At 45.9% G+C, this 26892-nt stretch overlaps 1 protein-coding gene across 1 annotated transcript in view; it reads right to left on the bottom strand.

Annotated features, from left to right (window-relative positions):
• LOC311350581 (calcium-activated potassium channel subunit alpha-1a-like) overlaps positions 1 to 26892 on the bottom strand; it is a gene marked incomplete at its 5' end in the record, with an annotated part of 141150 nt that overhangs the window by 48483 nt on the left and 65775 nt on the right. The window contains 9 exon segments of the mRNA XM_084470640.1: positions 7 to 89; positions 899 to 1004; positions 1184 to 1294; positions 7737 to 7828; positions 10279 to 10449; positions 11388 to 11463; positions 11695 to 11770; positions 19222 to 19333; positions 19762 to 19855. Coding sequence (XP_084326766.1) covers positions 7 to 89; positions 899 to 1004; positions 1184 to 1294; positions 7737 to 7828; positions 10279 to 10449; positions 11388 to 11463; positions 11695 to 11770; positions 19222 to 19333; positions 19762 to 19855 — 921 coding nt within the window.

The raw sequence follows: 26892 nt of genomic DNA, 5'->3' as shown, positions 1-26892 counted from the left end.
TCATACCTCATTATGTTCGATGCATCCTCTGCATCTGGATCTGCACAGTATTTATTGGCTAGAATTAAGCAGGCATCTGCAGACTCGATCTAGCCCAGAGAGCAAGAATAAACGGAGACAGACGCAGAATGCCAAACACACGTTTACAACTCTGACGGTTCATTGATTTCAACATCTTGACATACATCATGGACATTTGGTATTGGCTTAGTCCTTAATCACAACACATCATGTTGAGGTTCAACATTATGTATTTCATGCGAGTATAGCAAACTTTCGATCTGACAATATATCATAACAACGACTATTAAGTAAACATCACAGTGGTCATCTTGTTTTGGTTGTCTTGGCCATTGCTGTTCTGATTTACTATCACTATTGTGGTCCTGGTTCAACGGGCTGAGCACGGCATTAACACTGCTGGGGTTGTTTAAGGTTGCCTACAGGTACACTGCAGACTTTGGAGCTCGAACCCAGTACCTTTCGGCCGGGAGTCGAACACCACTAATCACTAGACTAATCTGCCTGCAAAACAATGTTACTTTTCTTGTTATTAAAACCATGATTTGTATTAATAGGTCAGCTATCTCACATACAGCCCAGAACAGCATTATACAGCAATGATTACAATTATCTCGTACTATCTGTATCTACACATATACAGTATAGGAGGGATTCAATCATGGGATTTGAGGAATCCATAAAATAAGTTCAAGCACGCCATCTTGGTAGTTCTTGACCAAACATTGCAGAACAGCAAAGCGATCAGTTGTTATTATTCATATTCTAATGGTAAAAAAGGCATCAAGATGGTAGCTGGGAATGTGCGTGACATCACATGAAACCCTCCTATACATGGAGACCCTAGGAGGGGGGTCTCAGACGTCTCTGAAGGTACCTTCACTCTTGCTAGATCATGAGGGTTGAGAACAGATCCCTGGTAGAACTCCACTTGGGTAAAGTGGCGTTTGAACAAGGCTTCCAGCTCAAGATTAGGGGAAATACTGTCACACAAGAGAGACAAGAAGCGGTCAGATGGTGAGCTGAAGCACAGCTATGTATGTTCATAATCCAGTTGCACCACAATACATGCACTTTGAATGTTTTATTTTTTGAATTGTTGCATTAGGGGTTGTTAATACGTTTGGACGGCGAGGGGGGGGAGAGAGATTTGTGCACTTACTTATGGAGAAAAACAATTTCTACATTGACATCATCCCTGTCCTTGTGTAGGAAGTCTTTGAGGAAGTTGGAGACACTTTCGAGAGTAATATGACCACAGACCACAATATGCCTGCGAGAGGGAGGAAGAGGAGGATAATTCATCTTCGGCTGTCAACATCAATCACACCAGAGTCTGGCGTGTGGCTTGAAGAAAATCACTCAGGGCACCCTAAAATCCAACTCACAGAAATAGCCTGAGAAAAACCTATTGACATGTCAAGAAAATGTCTTTACAAAGCAAATAAGTCACTCGGATATATCTTTTTTTTCCTTGCCTGTAAAAATAATTCCCCCTTCGATGTTATGAATGTGGTTATTCCGCACGACAAACGCAATCAAACACTCAACTCGGAACCACTTTAGAAAACCGAAGATATAATCATACAACCCACAGTGGTCGGATTGCTATCCGTTCTCAATATGAAAACTGTCCCCCCGGCCAAGACACTGCCCACCCTTTTCGGAACGCTGAATGAATGTTGACAAAAGCATGTACATCAATATTCCCCCTGGCTTCAAACGGGACCTTACTGAAAGCTTCCAATGTGACTTTGGAGGCTTGCGGTTGACGTGGATTTGAAAAATCCGAGCCCATGACAGGTCCCTGGCCCGAGAGAGAGAGAGAGAGAGAGAGAGAGAGAGAGAGAGAGAGAGAGAGAGAGAGAGAGAAGTAGAAGAGGAAGAAGAGGGAGATAGAGAAAGAGAGAGAGAGAGAGAGAGAGAGAGGGGAAGAAGAAGATGAAGAAGAAGTGGAAGAAGGAGGGAGAGAGAGAGAGAATAAATTAGAGAAGAAAAGAGAGAGAGAGAGAGAGCAAGAGAGAGAGAGAAAGAGAGAGGAGAAAAAAGAAGAGAGAAGAAGTAGAGAAGAGAAAAGAGAGACGAGAAGAGAATGAGAGAGAGAGAGAGAGAGAGAGAGAGAGAGAGAGAATAGTGTTCTTCCAAGGAACAGATCCAGCGAAACAAAGCACGAGGGGATGATTACACCGAGGAGATAATAATAAGAGGTTTGATTGGACCGTGGTTTGGCGGGGGAGGGGGCGGTTTGTGTTTTTTCTCTACCAGTCTGTCCTCTAGCTGCTCTGTGACCAGGTCCAAGGTTCTGCAGATAGCATCCATCACTCGATGGCTCAATAGTTTCCTCAGCTGAGGAAAGCCATTTGGGACGGACGGTCTGCTCCAGCCCCAAGGCAGAACGGGTTTAGTTAACTCAGGGCTTCTCTAAATATCTCTTTGTCCTAAACACAGGGGGGAGGTTGTGTCAGATCTCTATTTGTATCATATGACATGATCTGGGGAAAACATAATAAATGGGACCACTTGGAAAAAGTAGCATAGAAAGTAGGATACCATTTAAATCATACTAATCCAATGGATTTAGAGCATTTTTCATGCACCATTTGTTCTGTAGAAAGCTCAACATCCCTGACAAAGTAAAGAGCCAAACGGCCAGAACGGCCAGATGAACTCAACATGCCCGGCACTGTTAAGCCCAGCGCTGACTGGAGATCTGTGTGGACGTGACTATGGCCGCATTATTCTCCCCTTGGAAGAGCGTTTTCAGGCATCCTTAAATAATGATAACGATCATTCTCTCCACTGCCTAACAGGACGTGCCAAAGCACTCCTTTCTAACCACTTTGAGTCCCTCCGTTTTACCAGGGACTTGGGAAACTCTGGCTAAGTCTCTCCTCCAAGCCCATGAGGTCATGACGGTGGATCAGTCATTAACTCTATAGCCATTGGGCAACTCCTACTCTGATAGATCTCTCCCAGTCGCCAAAAAACCCAAGCTCTTATAAACACAAGAGAAACTCGTCAAATTTTACAGGGACATTACTGTATCCTGAAACCATATGGTCTGCAGTAAAAACACTTTGGATTGGATTTATCGACGGACGACAAGACAGACAAAGCACCAGCACCAACCCCTAAGAACCTCTCCCGTCACCCCATCATCCACCACAGAGACCGGGGTCCCTCCATCACAGAGCGTGTGGTCCCAAGGACGTTGCGCCAGGACTTGACGACGCAAGACAATAAAAGGGGAAAGTCTGCAACAGATGGAGGCCACCTCAGTGCATCAAGAGACGCTGATGAGGAGCTTCAAGCAGGACTTCTTGGCCGTGGAGGCAGCGAGGAGACAGAGAGTACGGGGTGGTGGTGGTGGTGGTGGTACCGACTGATGAGCTGACATGTCTGTTGAGGAGCCAGCAGAGCTGCTGGGCAGAAGGCTCCTCTCATTTTCCAATGGATTAAACACTATTGTTCATGTTTTCCTACTCTGCCGCTCCTCCTCGAAGAATAAAGTTAATGCAGATTTTCTTATTTTTGTCTGCATGTGTGGCATATAGTGTGTGAGGTCTCTGGGGTCAGCCTTTGGTGGTCGGCCCTCGGACACGCAAAGCCCCACACACACACACACACACACACACACACACACACACACACACACACACACACACACACACACACACACACACACACACACACACACACACACACACACACACACACACACACACGCGCAGTGCTCAACTGGGACGGGTCTTGGACACCCAAGTGGACGTGGAAGTCTTTCGTTTCCACCTCATTAATGATGCTATGCTTCATATTTAATATGAATTGAGAGACTATATGGCTTTCATTTTGTATCTGTAAATCTTCAGGAGGAAACTACAGTTCAGGGAGTCTGCGTCAATGATGTTTAATTGTGGTTGCGGCTGAGTGTATGATTATATCGCTGCGTGCGGAAAAGTAGAGTCCTCAATAAGAAGGGGTCATAATGGAAACCATTGGCAGGATCAATGGTTGGATACGACTAACACTGGAGATACGGTTAACTCCATTCCCCAGCAATTGCTTTCCAAGTTGTTAAAAAAACTAAAACATTTTCTTTACGGTAAAGCATAACCTTAAATTCAAACAAACATCTCAAAACAAATCTACGGGGGGAGATAAGATCAGACTACCACAGGATAACGTAAACAACAGATATGAACAGACATTTTCAATCATATGCATCAAACATCACAACGCATCATCACAGCAAGACATGCACCAACGCACAGAAAAGGCATGCAGAAAGGAAAACAACAAACACCCATGATGTAATCAGAGAACACATCAGAACGACGGCTCAAACACCAGCCACACAGTCAACCACACAGCACTGATGTAGTCGTGCCTCCATTTTGTAAAAAATCGTCTATCCTGAGCAAGTTTAAAGTGTTTGTGTGCAGTTGGGGCCTATAACTGTTGATATGAAAGGGTTCGGTGGGAAATGACCTGTAACTGACGTCCCTGTTACAGAACAGTCCCTTTGAAACACAAACACGTCTCCTGAACTTTTAATTTTCCCGAACTATAAGCAAGCAGCACGATAACCGCTATTTTGCCGATCAGAGGCAATAATCAAAACCCTTACAGAATTGTGTTTTTTCTTTTGGAAGATCATCCAGGCGACCTCCGTTCGTCGCCTCGATCGCGTAACAACCATACGCTCTCCACGCCTCAAACTGCTAGCACTTACAGTACAGCACTGTAGAGGGGGGGGGGGCACATCCAGGGGTATTTGTCAGGGTTCAACCAGCGTTGAATCCAGTTGCCGTGCCAGCCCCCTTTTGTCTCAGTGGGGACCTAATGGAAACCACGGAGCCGTAATGGAAACCACAGAGCCCTAAGTAGGGAGGGCGCCAACCGAGCAAAACGCTTGTCATTACGCTATCAGGGCCATGCGGTCGGGGAGCCCTGTCACGGGCCGTGATGGGTGTACGCTACGCTGCACCGGGGCGCTGTACACAACACGAGCATGAAAGCACGTTTTCAGATCCAATGTGGATCCAATATGGATCCAACACAACTCAAGCTTCACTCGCCGGTGACCCTCAAGGCCCATTTCACGTGAGTACGCCGCGGCGCAATGCGCTAGCAACCCGCTCAGGATGCCTCATGACCTCACTGTTTGTGAGTAACAGTAATCAGTCAAATATTTGTAATCTCTTAATCTCGTTTGCCTGACATGTGTGTGTGTGTTCTATTTGTGTATATGTGTGTGTGTGTGTGTGTGTGGGGGGGGGGGGGGGCTGACAAGTTTGGCACTCGCCGGCGATGATGCGCTGAACCCGTCCCCCCCCTTCCTCCCCCCCCCCCCCCGGGGCAAATATAAACCCACATGACACGCGCGTCAGGGTCCGTACTTCTCCGCGCCAAGCACTTACACATTTAACTGATTACTGGAGCCTTGTGCCACTCTAAAGCCTTTGTGTTCAGCGGGGAGACGCTGATTGCTACCATATGGCCGTACAGTAAAGCCGAGGGGGAACAAGGGGGGAGCGGGGGGGGGGGGGGGGGGTGGGGGGCAGGGGGAGGTCGGATGAAAGAAAATAGTAAGAGAGAAGAAGTGTGTGAGAAGAAGTGCTCCTTGGTTTTGACAAGGCCCTCTCTCAACACCCGTCTGTGTGTCGGAGCCGGAGTCTCCGTCCAAACATAACATCTCGTCCGTCTCATCCCGGTGACAGTCAGACCCCATCAGAAACAGGCTCATCTGCCGTGTGGAGACAGAGACAGCCGGGGGGGGGGGGGGGAGAGAGAGAGAGAGAGAGAGAGAGAGAGAGAGAGAGAGAGACAGAGAGAGAGAGAGAGAGAGAGAAGAGGAGAGACAGAGAGACAGAGAGAGAAAGAGAGAAGAGGAGAGAGACAGAGAGACAGAGAGAGAAACGGAGAGAGAGATGAGGATAATAAGGGAGAAAAGGGGGGAAAATATACCCAGAAAAGTCCTACTCTGGGCTACGATGGACGTGACCTGGCAGGACATGTTTGTGTGTGCCGGGAGCATAAAGGTTTGAGCCGCAACGTCGAAAAGGCCCGCTTGCTGTACAACATTTTGTACGGACAAAACTTTTCAAACAGTAAAAAAGAAAAGTGACAACCCCACCAAAAAACACTTACAAGGCATTCGTTGCATAAGAAAACGCCTTTTTGTGCGAGAGGCTTCCCATACACACGCACACACTAACACGCACATATATATTCATATATATATATATAAAAGCTGCGAAAAAAGCCTCTCTCGGGACAACATCTAGCACCACACAAAAGACCAGTCGGGCATCAAGAAGCAAGCAGGCAAAGCAAGCATAGAGCGTTTGACAGCCTCCAATGGGAGCGAGGCATCCAGCATTCAGGGTGTGGGAGCTGACTGAAGATCAGGGCCAGATTCATGTCGAGCACTGATGATGCAAGCGGGCGAGGCCATGTCACACGGTGATGATGCAATGGGTTAGCAGTGACAGTACAGAGGCGAGGGGGCATCGTATTGTTTTTTTTTTCAGGAATCATAGCCCTATGCATGATCCGTGAAGAAAAAAAAGGCCAGTCTACATGTCGGGGAGAACATATGATGCTAGATGGACAGGAGGAAGAAAGAAGTAATGTACGTGCAAAACTAACTCAAGCAATAAAACAGAAAGGAGAAAATAAATCATATCCTGCAGTATGCCATTGATTTATGGACAAATACTTCAAGGAAAGACCACCAATAACAGTGCAGTTGGAGATTTTTGTTGAGGTAGTTCTTGTCTTGTGAGTCTAAATCAAAAGCACAGAGTAGGGGTTTCATGACTCGTTTTGATTTGGGATTCTGATCATACCGCAATCAATATATCCATGGTTTGGGCTGGAATAAATTTGAGCACATGGAGCGATGCGACACATACTAATGATGTGGTAAAGAAGCAGCACAGGTGAATGTAACCGAGTGGATCATTGAGCAGTCATGAAATCTCTGGTTTCAAACAACAGCAAAATATCTACACAGGATGTGCCCAGAAGGAGAGGGAAAGAACGAAAGAAAGAGCGAAAGACAAAAGGGAGAAGCACACAAATGATTGTTAAAAGCAGAGCGATAGAGAGACAGAGCAATAGAGAAACAGAGACAGTGACAGAGACAGAGACAGAGGGAGAGAGGCAGATGGAGAGAGGGGGAGAGAGAGGCAGAGAGAGAGAGGGGGAGAGAGAAAATGCAAAGGCATACAGAAAGACAGGGAAAGGAGAAAAGTCAAAGAGGGAGGACGGAAAGTGAGAATAATAGAAAAAAAAAGAGAGAGAAGGTGGGGGGGAAAGGTGAGAAAGGTGAGAGAGAAAGGTGCGTGGACATGTTCGTACCGATGGCCGAGTTCCCCAGTCCCGCAGTGGGACTTTGACATTTTGACAACAAGCGTCAATTTAGACGTCGGTGCTTGCAGTGTGGGGGTGGGGGGAGGGGGGGCGTGACCTGGAGTCACACTACCACACCTTGTCTGGATCTGAACTTACTTTCTGCCTCGGGTCGAGTTATAACTCCCTCCGTATTTCTTCCGATTAAGGATGAGAGCGGCAATTTCTGGCACGTAGCGAGCAAACATGGCCTACATGCATGGAACAGAAAACAAAAAGAAAAAAAGAAAAAACGATGCATGCAGAGAGGGTTCTACCGCGCACAGCAAGAACAGCAGAGAACCTTCTGGAATACTTACTTTCTCCCATTAACAGCACTATAGGAACCGCCATATTTCTTGCGGTTTCCTATTAACTCTATGATTTCAGGGACGTAGCTGGCAAACATGGCCTAAGGAGAAGATAGGAGACAGAAGAAGAGACTAAAAAAAATAACAAGACGATTACGTCGCAGTGTGTGGTTTTTTGGAGGGAGGAATTGTTTGCTCCGATGGTTTGGAGGCAAAAGTTATTTGGAAAATTCTTATATAGTCATAGTCAGTCATTGTTTTTGTCATAGACTGGGCTCGACTGCTCAAAAAATGGTTAACTTAAAATTTTGAGGGGAGAACAAAAAAAGTGGATTGATTGATTGGTGCGAAGGTGGGCTACAGCCGACCCTGAGTCGGGCTGCCCCTACGAGTTCCCCCGGAACCTTCCTACAGCCATTATCAAGAACTACGGGGGGTAGAAAAAAAACAACCTATGTGCCATGTTCTTTCCAACAAACACAGACACCGCGGCGAGGGGGACTTGAACGGGCTCACCTGATGATCCACAGCCGCAGAACACATTAAGACTCATTTGTTGTTCAGGGAAATGAGCTGGATGCATTTTGCAGGAGTCCACCGCCTTTTGCTCTATCCTAAAGAGTCCTCTCTCTCTCTTTCTCCCTCACCTAATCCTGAACATCAGGAAAGCCTCGAGGAACACATACGACCTCACAGCTGCCTGGTAGCTAGCCATAGCATGCTCCCTTTGCTTCCTCCTCTCCTGAGCTAAGCTATCATCTAGCATATTTTCACAGCGAAAACATGCCCCTAACGCCCTTGGAGACGTACACCTAAGCACTTCCAGCTACGATGTGAGGTTTGAAGTGCAGGTCGGGGTGGTGCTGGTGGTGCTGATGCTGCTGGTGGTGGTGCTGCTTGTGGTGGTGGTGGTGGGTGGGGGCTGTTGAAAGACTACGCACCCTGGAACAGTTACTGACTCTGATGGGAAGCGGCCATAAAAGGCCGCTGCTTGGCCCTAAAGATTTCCAGATCTTTCTCAGCCCTTGGAGAACCAGAGCAGGGCCGTCGCTATGACCACCGGCGCATATGGCGCATGTGATGCACACACACACACACACACACACACACACAGCTGCAGGTCGTCAGGGGTATGAGGTGCTGGCTCCTCCCACTATTAAACACACCGACTGTTCTTCTACTCTTTTATATAAATAATAACCCTGGCCCTCGCTAATGGTGGTGGTCTGGGTGAGGGATATAGGCTGGGTTCTGAGGGGATGTGTGTGGGTTGTCTGCTCCGCATGGGAGTGTGTGTGTGTGTGTGTGTGTGAGAGTATGAGCGGGTGCATGTGAGTGTGTGTGTGTGTGAATATACATGTGTGTAGGGTACATCCAGATGTGTAGGGTAACTGTAATGTGTTTGTATGAATATGTGCGTGTGTGTGTGTGTGTGTGTGTGTGTGTGTCTCTGTGTCTCTGTGCAAGTGTGAGTGAGTAAGTGAGTGAGTGAGTGTGCATATGTGTGTGTTTGTGCGGAGCAGCAGAGCCAGCGCAGAGGAAACTATCACTAGAAGGTGGAGACTATCACGCTGGCTGGCTACCTAGCTGGCTGACTGGCTGGCTAGCTAGCTGGCTGACTGGCTAGCTGACTGGCTAGTGGTGCTGTGGTATCAGTCAAGGTGGCCCAGGTCGGATCCCCCTGCCCCTGTGTTTGTTGGCTTGGTAGGGAGGGTGGGAGTGTTGGGGGGGGGTAGGTTTTGTGGGATTGTCTAGGATGGGACGGGTGGGAAGGTTGGAAGTGGGAATATTGGGGGGGGGTGGGAGTGTGGGGTGGGAGTATCGGGGGGGGGGGGGGGTATTGGGGGTGGGAGGGGTGAGAGTGGGAATACTGGGGGGGGGGGGGGGGGGTGTTGGAGGATGCAGAGAGTGTTAGGGGGTATGGGGGGAGCATTGAGGGGGAGAGTGGGAGTGTTGGGGGGCAGACAGTGTTAGGGGGGGTAGGAGTATTGGGGGGGGGGGGGAGTTGGGGTTGTTGGCGGAGGGAGGGCGTGCGGGAGAGACACGGGCGTCCTGAAACCTCAACAGCTAGTACAGGATATCAACGTCTTGGAGAACTCTCTACTTCCTTCAACAGATACTGGGAGTGGACAGACTTGGGGGGGGGGGGGGGGGTTAGGAGGGAGGACGGGGGGGTGGAGAGGACAAGGAAGCACATAGTAACTACAAATGGACGAAACACGGGAGGCCCAACAGTAGGGGGATGGATCAATGTTGACAATGACATGACAGTGACAATACTGTTTCAGGGTTTTTCACAGAACTTTGCAAAAAGTACAATGCAAAAAATGTCCTACCATAACAACACAATCGCTTTAAGAGCCCGACAGTCAACACATCACACATATATTTAGAGCAAAACATTTAGTCTCAATACAACAGCTCTACCAGGAATGTTGGCGAGGGGCAGGCAGGGGTTTCAGGGGAAAGACCATGGTAGGGTTAGGGGTGGGGTGGGGTCGGGGTGATGGAGGTCAAGAAAAGCCTGTCGTTGTTGTTGATGTTGTTTTACCAAACCGCCGAGGATGAAGAACACCATGAACAGCCGTCCCAACGTGGTCTTTGCATAGACATCTCCGTAGCCCACTGTGGACATGGTGACCATCAGCAGGTACACACACTCCCAGTACGAGAGAGACTGGGAGTTCTTGAAGTCTTCCCATGGGTCTCCTGAGTTTTCCACCTATAGGGACAAGGGAATGGACGCGTGGGTTTAGGGATAGGGTGAACAGACAGGGGGATCATGTCGGCTGTGTTTTCTAAACAGAGTTGTGAGGTTTGCTTGTCTGTATTGGACACAGCTGAAACAGCTCATGCATTCAGTCAAATATGATTAAAAAAGGGAATTGATTTATTTTAATTTTATTTTATTTGTTATTATTGTTTATTGAACCTAGACTGACATCCAGTGGTGGCGTAGGGTATTTATAAAATTGGGTTGTCCACAAGCACATATCTATTATAAACTCATAATAACGACTTTAATTTAATAATTTAATGTGAGTGAGTTAATTAACAAAGATATAAATATAATTCAACAAAAATAATGTGGACAACCTTGTTTGAGTGAATGCAATTGATTTGGAAGACATACAATCATTAATATTTACATACTTTACCATAATCGGATTTCATTTCAACAATAAAAAGGACAAACAAAGCATTAATGTGCAGAACCAACTATGCTAAGTGCTTTGCTAATTAAATAAAGAGAGGCATAGGGTGTGATTAAGTAAGCCTAACCTCCCCAGCTGTATTTTCCCAACCAAGGACACAGCTGTTTGTCATAATGTCTATCTATATATATATATATATATATATATATATATATATATATATATAAAATGTTCAGGGACACGCCATTAGATATTTCGATTTTAACAGCAGTGATATGAGAAGGATAAATTTAACGAAAGCTAAACATTGACATCTAGTGGCCAAATTGCGAATTGATAATTTCTCTCACTAGTAAAATATCCTCGTAAATCCGATTTACAAGGCATCTATTCAATGGTCCTCCAGAATCATATTTTCTTCAACTATGGCACTGGTCATTTTTGTGAAATTTCCCAGAATATTAACATATATTTAATCCTAATTCCCCTTCTAAGCCACACTTACCAGATGTATGAATCCAGCGGCTGTTAGCCATGTGCTGATGAAGATGGAGCACAGGTTCACTAGCTTGATGGAATTGCTGCATAGAAAGAGAACAACAAGAGAAGAAGATTAAGTAAATGTCGTTTTGAGAAGAAGAAGTGGTTGCAAAATACTTTTTATCGACTGGGCTTGACTGCTCCAATAACGGTAACTTAATCATATGTCTTGAGACTTAACGTTACGTGACATTAGATTTAATAAGACTGTCACTCCATGTGTTGGACACAATCTCGTCAGACGATAATAACACAAATGGCCACTTGGTTACCTTGTTTTCAATATATTCAGAAACTGTAAAATCTCGGAGAACTGTATCAACCTCAGCGCCCTCAGGAATCTTAAACCTGGGGGAGGAGGAGGAGGAGAGACAGGTAGAGATGAAGGGGAGAAAGAAATTAGTACATTCAGTAAATTGACCTGAAGTGTAGCTGCTTAGCTAAAACATTTTTAGCAAAATGACAACAGGCTGCAGAAAATATTCAGAAAAATTTAATTGATGAAAACCGAGTTTAGGCAGACACACTCCAACCAACTGCTATCAGAACAGGCTGACGTGATGGAAAAATGTTCAACGCCATCACACCAGAAGTGCAACTTTGCATTACACTTAGTGGGTGACAGCTGTCACTCAACAAGCACTACGTTGAAATCACTGTGTAAAAAAAGGAGCCAGAAAACTTGAGAATCTCAGAAATATGGTGAACTATTATTTGAAGATCTTTGCCGCGTCCATATTATCTGCATTGTGTAATAAATAAGTAGGTTAATACAATTATTTATTCCAAGATATATACTTGGATTCAGATTGGTCTTACAAAGCCTTACTAATAATCATATCGATATATTGCAGAGTATGCAAAAATGACAGAAACACAAATGTATCATACACATCGTACTATAAAAAGAGATGCTGACGCAGAATTGGGGCAAGACAACACTGAAGCAGAAGGGGTAAAACCCGCCGTGCCGGTCGGATTGTTTCTGCGTATTTTTAGACGGCTCAAACTAGAAGGAAAGCCAGGAGGCGAACGTTACGTCTGCTGCTCGCTCACGGATTACGGAACAATGAACACCTCCTGCCTCCTGATCTCTATGCAACGCCACACACACAGCGAACACACAGCGAGTCCTCAGACTGCAGGGTGGGCGTGTGTGAGGGGAGCTCTTTGAAGTATTAGCGGTAATAACGTTGTACTGTTGTTAGGGTTAGCCTTTCCACGGTACGTCTTTTCAGCTATATCTATAAACCATGACATGATGATATAAGGCAGATATGTGCTTTATTATTCCTACTCACGGAATGCAAAATGTCATAGCAAAGATAAACACGCTTTTTTTTTTTAAATATGTTTATATATATACACATTATGAGTCGTATGAGTCACTTTATGAAATGTAAACCTTGAGACTGTGGAGGTGAAACAATTTGATGGTTCATTATTGACAGTGAGTCACAGTCTAGTTTCCAGTGTGGTCCAGAGAACAGGTGATTACAAAACAGTGCAATAGTACAAACTACATAACTTCCTATTGAAAGCCATAACTGCTATTTAATGTCAAAGTCAAAGGGTTTTTTTTATAATCAAATGCACAGTAATACAGAAGAATTCTGGACAATAAAGGAATATATTTTTTAGTAAAATATAAATTAAAAAAAGTATCTATGTCAAATATAGACTAAAGTATATGTGACCAAACAGATTTAATAGAAGTGCAGAGATTAATGTGCTCTGAACCAAGATGACAGCATGGAGCATTTGATAGGACTAAACTGTAAATCCCAGATCGTTTTTTAATTAATTATAGATATTATGCATGTTCCCTGAGACAGCAGCTCTTACCCCAGTTGGACAGGACCTTAAGACGCGACCAGCAGGCCGACTGGAATGGACCAGAGGCAAGTCTCTGGTTCCCCTCCCCAGTGAGGTGGACATGATGGGCATTCACCCGGTAGCCATTTTGAAAAAGTTCCCCACAAGACTTTTTCCGCCTCCACGTTTCCGTGGGAACATCGGCACTAGCATCACTAAGCTGGCAACGGTACACAAGCAACTTCGGAGGTATCATGGTAGTCACGGAATCAAATCTCAAAATAAACGACTTAAATATGTATCCAAGTTTTCTATCTCCAGGGATGGTGCAATGAGTAGAAACTTTCGAAATAACTCCAGGTGCTGAATATATATACATATATTCAAAGTTGAAAGGATTCTTATTGTGTCAAAGATCTTGTTCTTCGTCGTATTCCTTTGAAAAAAAAACAAAGTGCTGAGTCACTGGGCAGGAATAGCGGTAGTGTGGCTATGAAGCTGTCTCTCACTGTTCTGGGTCGTATCCTTCTAGCTAAAGTCTAGACACCGAGGGGAGAGGGAGAAAGAGCCCGGCGTTATACCTGTCACATCCGTCTACACAGCCGCCTCAGGGGCTCAAACCATCGCATGTCATCATTCACTGGAGGTGGAGTCGCTGGTTTTTAGGTTTTTTTATGATTATTATTATTCTGACAGGATTACTAATCTCCACTCGCCAATCGAAATCCACGCCTGGAGGTGGGGCTTTGTATAAAACCCACCTGAACCCCACTGATGAAAAATGATATAAAATGAGATGGGAAAAAACAACTGTGGAACAGGATTAAATAATCCAGGTGCCAGGAACGAGAGGTGATACAATGGTACGACACAGATATGGATCCATCCTAGGTCTCTCGCCCGGTGAGAGATTCAGGGCGGTTTGCTTTTAGTAAAATTTATATTTGTGGAATGACAACACACAAAGAACTTGCTATGAGTATCCAGTAGAACCCACCCTGCATGGGTTGATGTCCATTTGTCCGGCCTTAACTCAACCCTTTTTCCGAGACGAATTTCAAACATGGGAATAATTTAGCCATCGAGAACATCGTCGTCATTCTAGCACTGAGGGTCATTTGTTTTCTGGTTGGTATATATGATTATGGTGTTATTCAAATGAGCTTGATTAATGCTGCGTCAATGACGAGTTGTGGTGGATCGTGTGTTAGCTCCTGGTCTGCGCAGAGGTTGGATGCAGATCTAATTTGGATAAGTAATTGGTCAGCTTTCGCGTTTGAGCCGAGCACTCGTAGCATCTGTGTCTGCATGCTTTCACGCAGAGTATGCCTATGTGCTTCTGTGCAAATACGCATAGATATGCATGTGTGCATGCATATCTTTTTCAGTGTTCACGGTTGAGTATGTGTGAATGTGTAGGCATGTGTGTATGTGAGTGTGTGTGTTCGTTTTTTGAGCGTGTCTGTGTGTGTATGTGTGTGTGTGTGTGTGTGTGTGTGGGATAGTTTGTACTTTAATGTGTGTGTTTCTGGTTTGTTTATGCTTGTTTGTGAGTGTTATAGTGGGATGGTGTGCAATAGTGTGCGTGTGTGTTTATGCTTTGTTATTGAAAGTGTGTGTTTGTGTGTGTGTGTGTGTGATAGTACGTGTATATATGTATATATATATATATATATATATACACATATATATATGTGTGTGTGTGTGTGTGTGTGTGTGTGTGTGTGTGTGTGGTGTGTGTATGTGTGATAGTACTTGTGTGTGTGTATATGTATGTGTGCGTGTGCGTAAGTGCGCGCGCGTGTGTGTGTGTGTGTGTGTGTGTGTGTGTGTGTGTGTGTGTGTGTGATAGTGATTGTGTGTGTGGGCAGGGTTCTGATGGTTGTTTGTTGATTTGTACCTCGTTGCACAGGGATGGAGGAGGGAGGGGGTGATGGAGGGAGGGGGTGATGGGGTTGCGGGGGCGGGTTTAGAAGGGGAGGACCCGGGGGGGGGGGGGGGGGGGTTGAATCCACCACAGATGCCAGGAAAAAAAATCTCAATGAATATCTGGTCCAGAGAACACATGTGTCCTCAGCGAGAGAAAATCCCCTTCCCCACACACGGCAAATCCTCTTCTGTACACACACACACACACACACACATTATATCACACACACACACACACACACACACACATTATATCACACACACACACACACACACACACACACACACATTATATCACACACACACACACACACACACACACACAGTGCACACACAAGCCCATTACATCACAAACACACACAGTCATTATATCACAAGCACACACATTACACACACCACAACCACCCACACACACGTGTCCGCTGGCCAGATGCTCATTCAGAGAGAGTAATTTTATTGAGGTCCTGAGAGCCAAGAACAAAGAGCCTGTACACCTCCGGTCACGAGGTCCTGCCGGCCCGCTGCACGGGTCTTTTATCAATCAGCAGCCTGGGAGGAGATTATACTTTACCCCACACACACACACACACACACACACACACACACACACACACACACACACACACGAGCAAGCTGTACACCACTACAAGTGCATGTTAATTCATAAAAGCATCAAGTCCCTCTCTAAGCCCCTGGTAAACCACCACCCGGCCCTACTCTCTTTAGAATAGTGCATCTCTTCAGTATGAGGCATGCACAGTGCAGTAATGCTGCAGAGCCATTGACGGGAGGCATAAGCCGCACAAAGACATGAGTTTTCCTCTCCTTTATTTACTGGCCAGGGTGGCTCTTGTCATTGAAGAAAAGGCTATAGCAAGCTTGCATGCACCCATGTCTATGGAAAACCTCTTCAAGGGCCCGATACTGACACTACATCCAAGAACCACTAGAGGGCAGTGTCAGTTTAAAATGAAATAGAAGGACGGCCTGTAGTTTTGTAATAGTCCAGAAAGTCTGCAGTGTGATGTGCATGTTTGTTCAACTTGGCTTGGCTTGCTGTGTTTGATCCATCAACACTCTGATGGATCAAACGTTCACTCGATCAATACAGAACAAATGATATACACTTGAAGGGCCGCTTATGTTACTGTCAGTTGTGAAGTGTGATCCATAAATTGTAAATTAAATGAATGGTATATTAAATTTGCCTTAATTGATATACAGTTGTGCTATTATATCCTGCGGCCACTTAAAGCACATCACAGTGAGTGCCTCACATTCAGCCAGCTAGTCAGGATCAGTTAGGGTTAGGTGTCTCGCTGAAGGACACCTCAACACTCGGATAAGAGCAGCTGGGGACCGAACCAGCAAGCCCCAGTCCATCCATCATCTGTGTGGACACTCCCACTTGTGATGTCACTAGTGAGAAGATTCTGAAAAGACTAATAACAAATCACTACCTAGTGGTTCAACTCCATCAAATGGTATCAAAACACCAGGGAGACGCTGTGTAGGGCGTAGGTGGTGTAGTAGAGGTAGTCGAAGGGCGGTGAGTTGTGGTGGGGTGAGTGGGTTGTTCTCGGAGCTCTTAGTGGCTGCTAGCAACGTTCAAAGAGCGCTGCGCTAATCCAACCTCTGCCACGGCTCTGACTCTCCCAGGAGCCACCAGCCCAAGTGGTATAAGAAGATTAGGCTGAAAATTTTCATTAACAACTTTCGCTTAGCCTTTTTAGTATGAGCCTCATTTCTTTTTACTCTTTCTTTTTCCTCTCCCCCCTTTCCTTCTCCCTTGCTCATGAGTGTCCAATTTGTTCGAGCGGAGCTGAGGTGATTAGAAAATGATTGCGGCATAAATTTACAAGCCTATAGAGTATAGACCAGACCAGACCGCCGGCACGGGGGGCAGGGGCCAGAACCTGTTTTCACCGGTCTGTTATTTATTTATTACCCACGTATCCCTACCCCCGGCCTTGCTATCGGTCAGGGGGGTCAGGCAAGAGGCAGTAGAGGTGTGTGTGTATTCATATGCAGGTAAGAGACGAGAAAGTGGGTCTATTTTTGCAACAACAAAAAAAGCAAACGGTCAACAAAAACCCTTTACGGCCTTCCTGGCCCTAACTGCCACACTGGTTCTTAATTATATGAAGGACAAGAAAACACAGAGCCTGATGCAAAAGTGTACACTTACCAAAATGAATAGAGCGGGTTTTATGGACGGACGTTATTGATTATTGGGGAAACAATTATTCTACTGGGAGGTGTCCGGGGGAAGCGCTGGGATAATGGGCCGGGTGATTCATGGATCCGGAGGGACTGAGGTGGTCAGGGAGCGGCCGGCTCTCATTGTCACGTACGTCTAGGTATAGGGACCGGAACGTCGACGGTTACCTCATGGACACAGGCAGACGACTCAATATGCATCGTCATTCTCATTTCCTTAAGTGTTTGGGTAATGAAGCAGTGATATCATATACCACATGCATAGTAATATATCAAGAAGCATTAGCATTAGGTCGTTCCTTGTGGGCTTTACTGCCAAAAACACCAGCACCCAAACAGCATTCAGGAGGAGTGTATCCGACACATTGTAAATGTAGAAAGTAGGCACCATTAAAACCTTTAGGAAGTACAGTCCGACATGGTAAATGTAGTTCACACCGTGGTATTTAATTGTGTTTATAATTGAATCACTGTGAGTGATGGGATTTTACGGTCCAAAAAAAAAGAAATTCACGTCATTCAAAGGGAATGAAATAAAATACAAAACCATTCTTGCTGCAGATATCGTGTGACGATCTTAAAAAGGGACAGAGGATATGAAATAAGAATAAGAAATCCGTGATCCCCTCCTTTCATCGATATCAAAGCCATCTTTTGGGGGCCAATTCCCTGTCTCCTCCCCACCTTGCCAGGCTTATCTTCAACTTGCACGACTATGCTGCATGGCTATAGTGTCAGCGAGGAGTTAAGACCTCCGCTTGCATGGTTTTTCATCATTGCAGGGGCGGTCGCACCTGGGGCATTCTGGGAAGGAGACGGAGACCTCTTCGCATCGTCAATTACAGATTTCCAATAGGGTAGCTTAGTGTAGCTAGCACGGCTGTGGTAGCACGTAGCCCGTCGCCGCATTCATAATACATCTGGCTTGGGCAATTCACAAGCTACTGCTCTTTTTAATGACCTGGAGGATCAAGGGAAGGGTATTGTATAATCCCTCTGAAGAACTGCTGGTAACACACACTGTAGCTGGGACCCTTTCATCACGATTGTGAAAAGTTTTCCGGGAAGAAAACTACATTTGATGGTATCCTGATGCTTCTCTGGTTCATACGGTATGCGTATCATATCAGATGATTTGATGTAACCTGTTTGTTTTCTTGTCTTGTGTTACTTTTGCGTATCTTGAAGGTGTTACGGTTCCATGACTCTAGTAATAATAATAATTTAATCCAAAGCAATTTGAAAATGAAGGTAATTCAGGAGCAGGTAGAGTTGAGGGTGTTTTGCTCCAGGAGGCCTACAGGTTAGGTTGCGGACATTGGAGCTCAAAACCCAGTGACACATCAGGTGGGGAGCCAAACACCCTATCCACGACACCGGGGTTGGGATGAAGTCAACAGTGATCTAAGATACACCGAGCCGTCTACAAGCTGTGATATCCAGGTCCTGTTGCGGACCTGGATACACAGAGAGACCCGTAGAGAAAGCAACCTCATTCCCTTTACTGCAGTGGCATGTAGGACAGGGTCATCTAAATGCACAGAGCAAGTAGGCCGCTACACAATACAGGTCAAGGTGTTCCTCCCACTTTGGGACTAAAAGTGTCTGCGTGTGAGTACGTGTGCGTGTGCATGTGTGTGTACATATGAGGAACACAGGTAGCACCTGTGCCAGTCTTGAGGTGTGCCAGGCAGAGCACCTCACCGGTCAGCAATCATCTCATTAAGGCCTTACCTGACTCCACACAGAACACCAAACACCAAACACAACCATCAACCCATACATACTGTGATGGGTGCATATGAGGAGATGGACAGACAGATGGGCAGACTCACCGAGCCAGCTTCTGTTCAAGTATACGGAGACAAACACAGGGGGCACGGTGAAGAAGTCCACCACAGAGTTGACCTCCAACCAGAACCACAGCTTATCGTTGGCCGCGATGAACTGGATAAGAACAGAGCACAGCAGCAGTGAGGCATCAGCAGCGTAGCAGCTTAGCAGCGCTAAAGGCTAGTTGTCATCGGTCTTAAGTTGGCGCAATGCTCAGTGGCAGCTAACAAATGGGGGTTTTGGAAACAAACCGGAAAAGGGCATTCTAAGATTATCTTTATGTTAAGGACGGTCAGCCGAATGACAAATGTGTAACCATGTCGACATTGACGGATGTTGTGTTCCACTATTTGCAATACAAGAACTAAAAGTACCTTGGTTTGACATGTGGGGGTGTATTTCTAGCATTAACGATGAATGGAAATTGTGGGGGAAGAATTCTCTCTCTTTTAACATCTTTTGTTATCATATTTCAAAAGACGCCATCAGCATTATTGTGTTGGTGTATGTGTACCCTTGCGATTTGTAATGTGTAAACGTACCCGCAAACCAAAGTACAGGAGGAAGAAGACGTTGAAGGCCATGTCGATCTGTAACGTGAAGTCTTTGTAGAAGTTCTGACAGGACTCTATAGGGCTGGAGATAGATAGAGGAAAAAGAGAGGTTGCCAGAGAGCGAGAGAGAGAGAGAGAGAGAGATAAACGGTGGGAGAGGGTGGAAGAGAGGATGATGAATAGTGTTAGAACCATCTTACATTCGTTCTCATGAATACATTAGCACCAGGAAGCAGGAGAAACATTAATAAACATCATGTAGGCATATTTATGTCCTATAAAAGTGACAAAGCGCTGAGGCTAAGACCAGACCGGGCCTTTGGCTGAGGCGAGGCGGACGCTAGCACGGCGCCGTCCCTCCCCCCTGCTCAGGCGTCTATCACATGATCCATCTCAGTGTTTACCTTGTGATGATTAACCATTACGACGCGGATGCACACAACAAAGCAATCACCGCCGCCGCCATCCCTCACACACAGATGGGCCTGTCACACAGTGCTGGTGGCTGAGCAGAGAGATTGGGTCCCATTGGGGCTTGGAGCAACCTCATGAATATTCATTATGATAGCATGTTGGGGCTACATGCTACCTATGGGAATGTAATGTATTCTGGTAGAGTCAACACAGAGACAATTCCCCTACATGCCTCACATCAAATACACCCATGCGCACACACACACGCCACATACACACACACCACATACACACACACACACACAAGGCCCGTAGGGAGACATTCGATGATCAAGCACAGTGTTTACGTTATAATTAATTGAATTGATCGACTTAATCAATTCACACCCATCCATGACATTGAATGTTTTCCTAAGTGAATGAATGAATGAAGGAATGAATGGATCGGATGAATGGAAGGTTGCATAAAGGCACAAATGGATGGATGAATCAATGACTTTATGAAAGGATGACTGAATTAGTGAAGGCAAGGATGGACAGTAACATTCATGACTTAAATGGACAAATATATGATTGATGAACATGAGCGAATGAATGAATGCCTGCTTGCAGGCATGCCTTCATAGACACCCAGAGGAATTGATGGAAAGATGGAGGGACGTACAGTGGCTCATGCACAGACAAACAAACAAATGATTCAACGGATTAATGGATGGCCACATTAACGGATGAACGGGCGAACGTACACGTCCGAGGTGAATCGATGGGCAGCCCCACAGACATGGCCAGGACGCAGACACACCAAACGAATGAACTTTGCATTGATCCCCGTCGGCGTGCGGTCTGCCGTGCGTGTCCCCGGGGTCCCAGGTGCTCTTTAAGGAGCAGAACCCCGCAGCGCCATCGGGATTGAAAGCAAACTCACTTACATGTTCCCCGGGTTTTATTCGTGCATTTGTTTTCCTGAAGCCCAATTAATTGAATTTAATTTAGCTGAAAGGCATTTTTTTTGAGGGGGGGTTCAGACAGGGCCTCATTTACCAGTGTCTCCTCCCCACATTGATCCTGGCTGCTTGATCAATTATTTACTCAGCAACCGCCAAACATGCACGCCCCGCACGACCGCACACACAGCAGCTCAGGATTAAACCTCCTGGGAATCCATCACGCACGCACGCACACACACACACACACACACACACACACACACACGCGTGCACGCACACACACAGCTAATACGCTAATACACAACGGTCTAGGCCTGATTTAAATGTCATCTTAACTCTGGGTTTTTCCGGGGGTTGGTATGGAGGAGTGGGGGGGGATATGGAAGTCACATTACCCAAGTTTTCTCCAATCAGTTGTCAGAACAGTCTCCAAGCATCGTCGCCTGACACTTACAGATGGGTACACACTTAGATCATTGGCTAACACACATGTACTAACCCTAACCCCCCCCCCCCCCCCACACACACACACACACACACACACACACTTCTACACGTTCTCCCCTGGGCCAAGTGATGGCCCAAATCGCATGCATGAGTGTCGATATCCGAGGATTATGTAAAGAAACTGTGTAACATGCTTATGCATGGTGAAATAAGAACACCACACTTGAAAACCTATCTTGATATTTCATAACGTCCGATATTTAAGCATGGTCTGAGGCTGTCATTTTAAACTAAACTTAGCTTTTAAAACTATTCCATAGAGAGGATGAACAGAAGGTCATGTATACATGGGTCTTGTATTGTATAGCGTCATATCCTATGCCGATGAATTGTTCATCATATTTGGTTCATATCAATCACTGCCTACATTTACATTTCAATACGTTATATGTGTGAGTTATAATAATAATATGGGTGCTGAAAGTCTTGACTTGTACCACGTTCCAACCCATCGTGTGTGCTGAATGCCTGTTGATTTTCCTTTTCACAAGCCAATCACGTAAGAGCTCGGTCCCCACTCACACTCACCAGCTGACAACCTGGCTGAAAGGTCAGGGGAACGACATGCAGAGAAAGTAGCAGTTCTTGTTACTCCAGAAAATGGAAATAGTTATCCAACGATTTACGTAAAAACTTTCCTTTTTATGTTACTAAAGCCACTTGATGTAACCTTCATTTTACCTGCCTTTTTGCGCCACCTTTTGAACGTAGCGTGTACAACATGAGTTGCCCAAAAGTATTATGGACATGTATTTTGTTGTTTTTTAATGTATATTAATTTATAAATATTGAAATATATTATTCAAAGTCCTTTTGTATGTTTGTAGGTATATATGTGTGCATGCACCTATGTGTTTAGTGTTTGCACACGCTATTGTGTGTGTGTGTGTGTGTGTGTGTTTATATGTGTGCGTGCATGCGCGAGTGTGTGTGTGTGTGTGTGTGTGTGTGCGTGCGGGTGTATATGTGTGTGTGCATGCATACGTGTGTACTTGTGTGTGCTTTTTCCACAGAAAAGCCAGATAAAGACAAAGGACTGATCCCAGGTTTCAATGTCACTTCACACTCTGTAATCACATGGGATAGGCTGGCCCAACTCTGCCTGCACACAGCAGAAAATAGATCTGACCACTAAGGTTCCTATTACTACTTAAGCCTGGGCCTGGCCCTGGGCTTGACCTGCCCGGCTGGGAGAGAGACATGGGGATAGAGATAGAGACGGAGAGGGAGAGGGAGAGGGAGAGAGAGAGAAAGAGGGGGGAGACAGAGAGGGAGTGATAGAGACAGGGGAGAGACAGGGAGACAGGGAGGGAGAGAGGGAGGGACTTAGGTGGGGAAGGAGAGTGGGATGATGGAGGCAAGAGATAAAGAGAGGGGGGGAGGCGGAGGAAAAGAGGGAGAGAGATAAGGATGGCGAGACGGATAGGGCAACCAAAACCAAGAGCCTGGTGGAGAGAGATAGAGAGAGATAGGAAGGGAGAGAGAGGGAGCAATGAGAGAGCAGGGAGAGAGAGAGAGGGAGAGAGAAAGAGAGTGAAGAGGGTGGGAGGGTGACAGAGATAAAAAGACAGAGAGAGGGAAGGAAAGAGGGATGGGCGAGATGAAGAGCGAGAAAAACAGATTAGTAGAGAAATGGATAAACAAGACTGAGAGATAGAGGGACAGACAGACAGACAGTGAGAGAAAGACAGAAAATTCCAGACAATATTGAAGGGAATAAAAGAATCCCTGCTTCGGTTTGGAACAACGTACCGATAAAACGTGCACCCAAATAAAGAAAGTCATTACAGAGATGATTTGTGCTGGAAAGGAGAGACAGAAGCTAATAGAGGGGTTACAAAGGGAGAGAGATGCATGAGCAAGCGACAGAGAGGGAGGGGCCGTGAGAGAAAGATAGAGAGAGAGAGAGAGAGAGAGAGAGAGAGAGAGAGAGGAGAGAGAGAGAGAGAGAGAGAGAGAGAGAGAGAGAGAGAGAGAGAGAAAGGAAAAGAGAGAGAGAGAGAGAGAGGCTGCATTTAAAAAATGGAAAGGGAGAGAAGAGAGATAGCACAAAGGGTCCCACAGGTATTAAGGACAATTTGTCTCCTTCCAGGCCCACATTGATAAATATAGCAGTCAGGGCTGGTTTTAGGCCACATGGAAATTGCCTGGAGATGAGGGACTGGTGGGCTGGAGCTGAGAGAGGAGGGAACAGGGAAGGAAGGAGGATTTGAAGGAGGTCGCAGCAACTCAATAATAGCTAAGCACACCCCCAAACATCACCCTGAGCAGCTTCCTGCTTCCTGCTACCTGTTTCTTGCTACCTGCTTCTTTGTGCTTCCTTTGTGACTAATAATGTTTGCAAACCGCAGCATGTTTCTTTCATGGCAATCTGGAACGCTGTCGTAGACTTAATCCTCTACTGACTTTACTGATGCACTGTAAAGTCAGAGGCACTTTAATTGTGTGTGTGTGTGTGTGTGTGTGTGTGTGTGTGTGTGTGTGTGCGTGTGTGCGTGTGTGCGTGTGTGCGTGTGTGCATGTGCGTGTGTCATACAGGATGTCTGTGTGTGTGTGTGTGCATGTCTCTTCATTCGATATCTGAATGCATGGGGTTAATGTGAGTGTGTGTGTGTGCATGTGCATGTGCACTTGCATACATGCATTGGTGCGTGTTTCTCCAAGCTATATATATCTCTAAGGGGTCCCTCTGGGAGTGTGATTGTGTGTGCATGAAGCTATACATGTGAAAGTAGGGGTCCCTGTGAGAGAGAGAGAGAGAGTGAGAGTGTGTGTGCGGGTGTGTGTGTGTGTGTGATGTTTGCATATACGTGTGCCTGGTTATCCAACCTGTACATGTGCAAGTATGGGGTCCCTGTGGGCTGGAGGTGGGCGGTCCTCTGCTCAGATAAGAGAAGGGCATCTTAATAGGTAAATGATTGATTCAGGCCATGCCACCATTACTAAAATAAGAATGAGTTAGCACCTACAAGGGCAACGCACAAATAAAGACTCCCTGAGGCTGGTTAAAAATAGATCTCTCCTTCCCTTTCTTTTTTCTATTCCCACTAAGTATCCTCTGCACGTGCACACGCACCGTGCACACTGAGACACGGCTCCTCCCACGCTCCTCCAGATGTGCAGTACTTCAAACCATAGACATAATAAATAGTCAACGCCGCATCGGCTGCAAGGCGCAAGAAATGCTGCCGCCATCTTGGACCGGTCATACTCTTGTTGGGTAGTGGTAGAAGACACAAGATGCCAGAGCACTGTGTGGTATATTCCTGCTCAAATCGGCCGACCATCGCAAACAGGGCTCGGGCGGGGGATTACTTTTCAGGAGGAGACACAGTTTGGCATCGACAACCATCATTCTGACTTGTTGTCATTGGTTGTGTCCTTGTTCCACAAGATAAGGCTGCACCATATTGCCAATCTCGCCTCTCTTGAACTGCAGAACCGGAGCACGAGAAAGAAGCTCTGCCAATTTTTTGGGCCATTGTGGAGTGTGTGTGTGGTCCTGTGAGGTCGGTGGCTGGTTTAAGGAGCCTCAACAGACACGAGTCAGACTGAGTAGACTCTGGGGCTGGGTGAGGATGCACACCCAGCCCCTGTGGTTCATTTGAATAATCAAGGTGCACAGGATGAACCCGCCCATCCCCACACACCTTCAAAGAGAGCTCTGACACGGAAGCATTTACCACCCGCTCTGGCTGGAACATCTTGCCAAGAAAGTGGTGTGTGTACAACATCTACCTGTGTCCTGGTGTGGCTGCAGCTGCAGCTACTGTTATGCAAAGAAAAACATCTTCCCAACACTTTCCCTCCCACCCATGAGATAAAGGACGCAGTTTTCGTATTGAAAACCAGAGGAGCGGGCGTTTGTTATCGGGCGGTTTGTGGGGTAAATGTGGTTTGTTCCGGTGTGTTCTCCGTCTGTCCTCACATTCAGGTCAAGCCGTTAATGTATTCAGGTTTTACCTCTGATGACGCGCGGGTGAGTAACATTTGTTCCGCCTCGCCGTTAACTAAGGATGTCCTTTGTGACTGTCGGTTTCGGAGGTACAACGCCCTAGAACGTTATGACTGCTTTCCCCTCCTGCGCGAAAACAAAACTCATCGAATGGAGTCATTATCTCAATTCCCTGGGCCGTGTAATTTATGCTAACTACATATAAACACTTGGATACAAACCATTCGGAGAGCATTCCGTTGGTTCGGTGCTGAATGTATCCCTCAGGAACCAAAACATATAATTCAGGTTAATACAGCATGTGTCTTAAGTCTGTGTGGTGGATTCATGTAACTGTGTTGGGTAAATTGGGTAAATATGACCATATAATAACAGATTACATATAATGACAATTACATATAATACCAGACAAAAACAACGTTTTGCATTGGTCCTTTGTCGAGCCTGTTTCATATTGTGTTCTCTTGTCCCGTCAATGTTAATCAGACATTTCTCCTCGGTTTTCGCTGCAATCATTACCCAGCCAAGCGGAGCAGGTGGATGTTAATTGCTATATCATTAACCTATAGAGTGAAATACAGTGAGCCAGCTCCATTTCAATCACTTAGATGGGTCCCTGGTTACTGCATTTGTTTTGTGAGTTCAAGCCAGGTTTTTTATGGTATTATCGAACCAAATAGCAAAAACAAGTCTGCAGTCAGGCCAGGGGAATGCAAGCTCAACCCTGACCATCTAGAAAACTCTGGATGTGAGTACCAAAATCCAGCTTCAGAAAGAAATTGTGTATTTCATTTTTTACATTGATTTAGATAAAGGCATCAGCTAAATTACCACATGTAACTAATTACTAATGTAACCAATTTACAAATTAACCCATTAATTTCTCCACATTTAGTCCAAAGACGTCATTCATACATTCTGTAGTAAACTCAGACTCTGTAGAGCAGTTTCTATTGCACATGAAATGACTAATTCAATGTTCATCTTGTATGTATAACAGAACGGACCGTCGCCTCATTCTGCTCTAATGAGATTTCCTCCCCGCTCTGCGCTAATGGGAAGCGAGGAGCTGTGCAGCTGATTGGTCTCCGCGGCACCGCCCCTCGCTAGAATTCCAGCGGCGTTCCACGGCCCATCTGCGTACTACAGACAGCCTGGCACATCATTTCACACCTATTCTTTCACTTTGCGCCTCAATTCAATTACATTTCTTTTTCTTTTTTACAGGAAGAGAGCTGTACTACAGAGCCACTAGCAGGAAAACAACACACACACGCACACACGCACACTCGCACA

This window comes from Micromesistius poutassou (genome assembly GCF_964030765.1).
Source record: "Micromesistius poutassou genome assembly, chromosome: 7".
Taxonomy (NCBI): Eukaryota; Metazoa; Chordata; class Actinopteri; order Gadiformes; family Gadidae; genus Micromesistius; species Micromesistius poutassou.
This window is presented reverse-complemented; position numbering and strand designations above follow the sequence as displayed.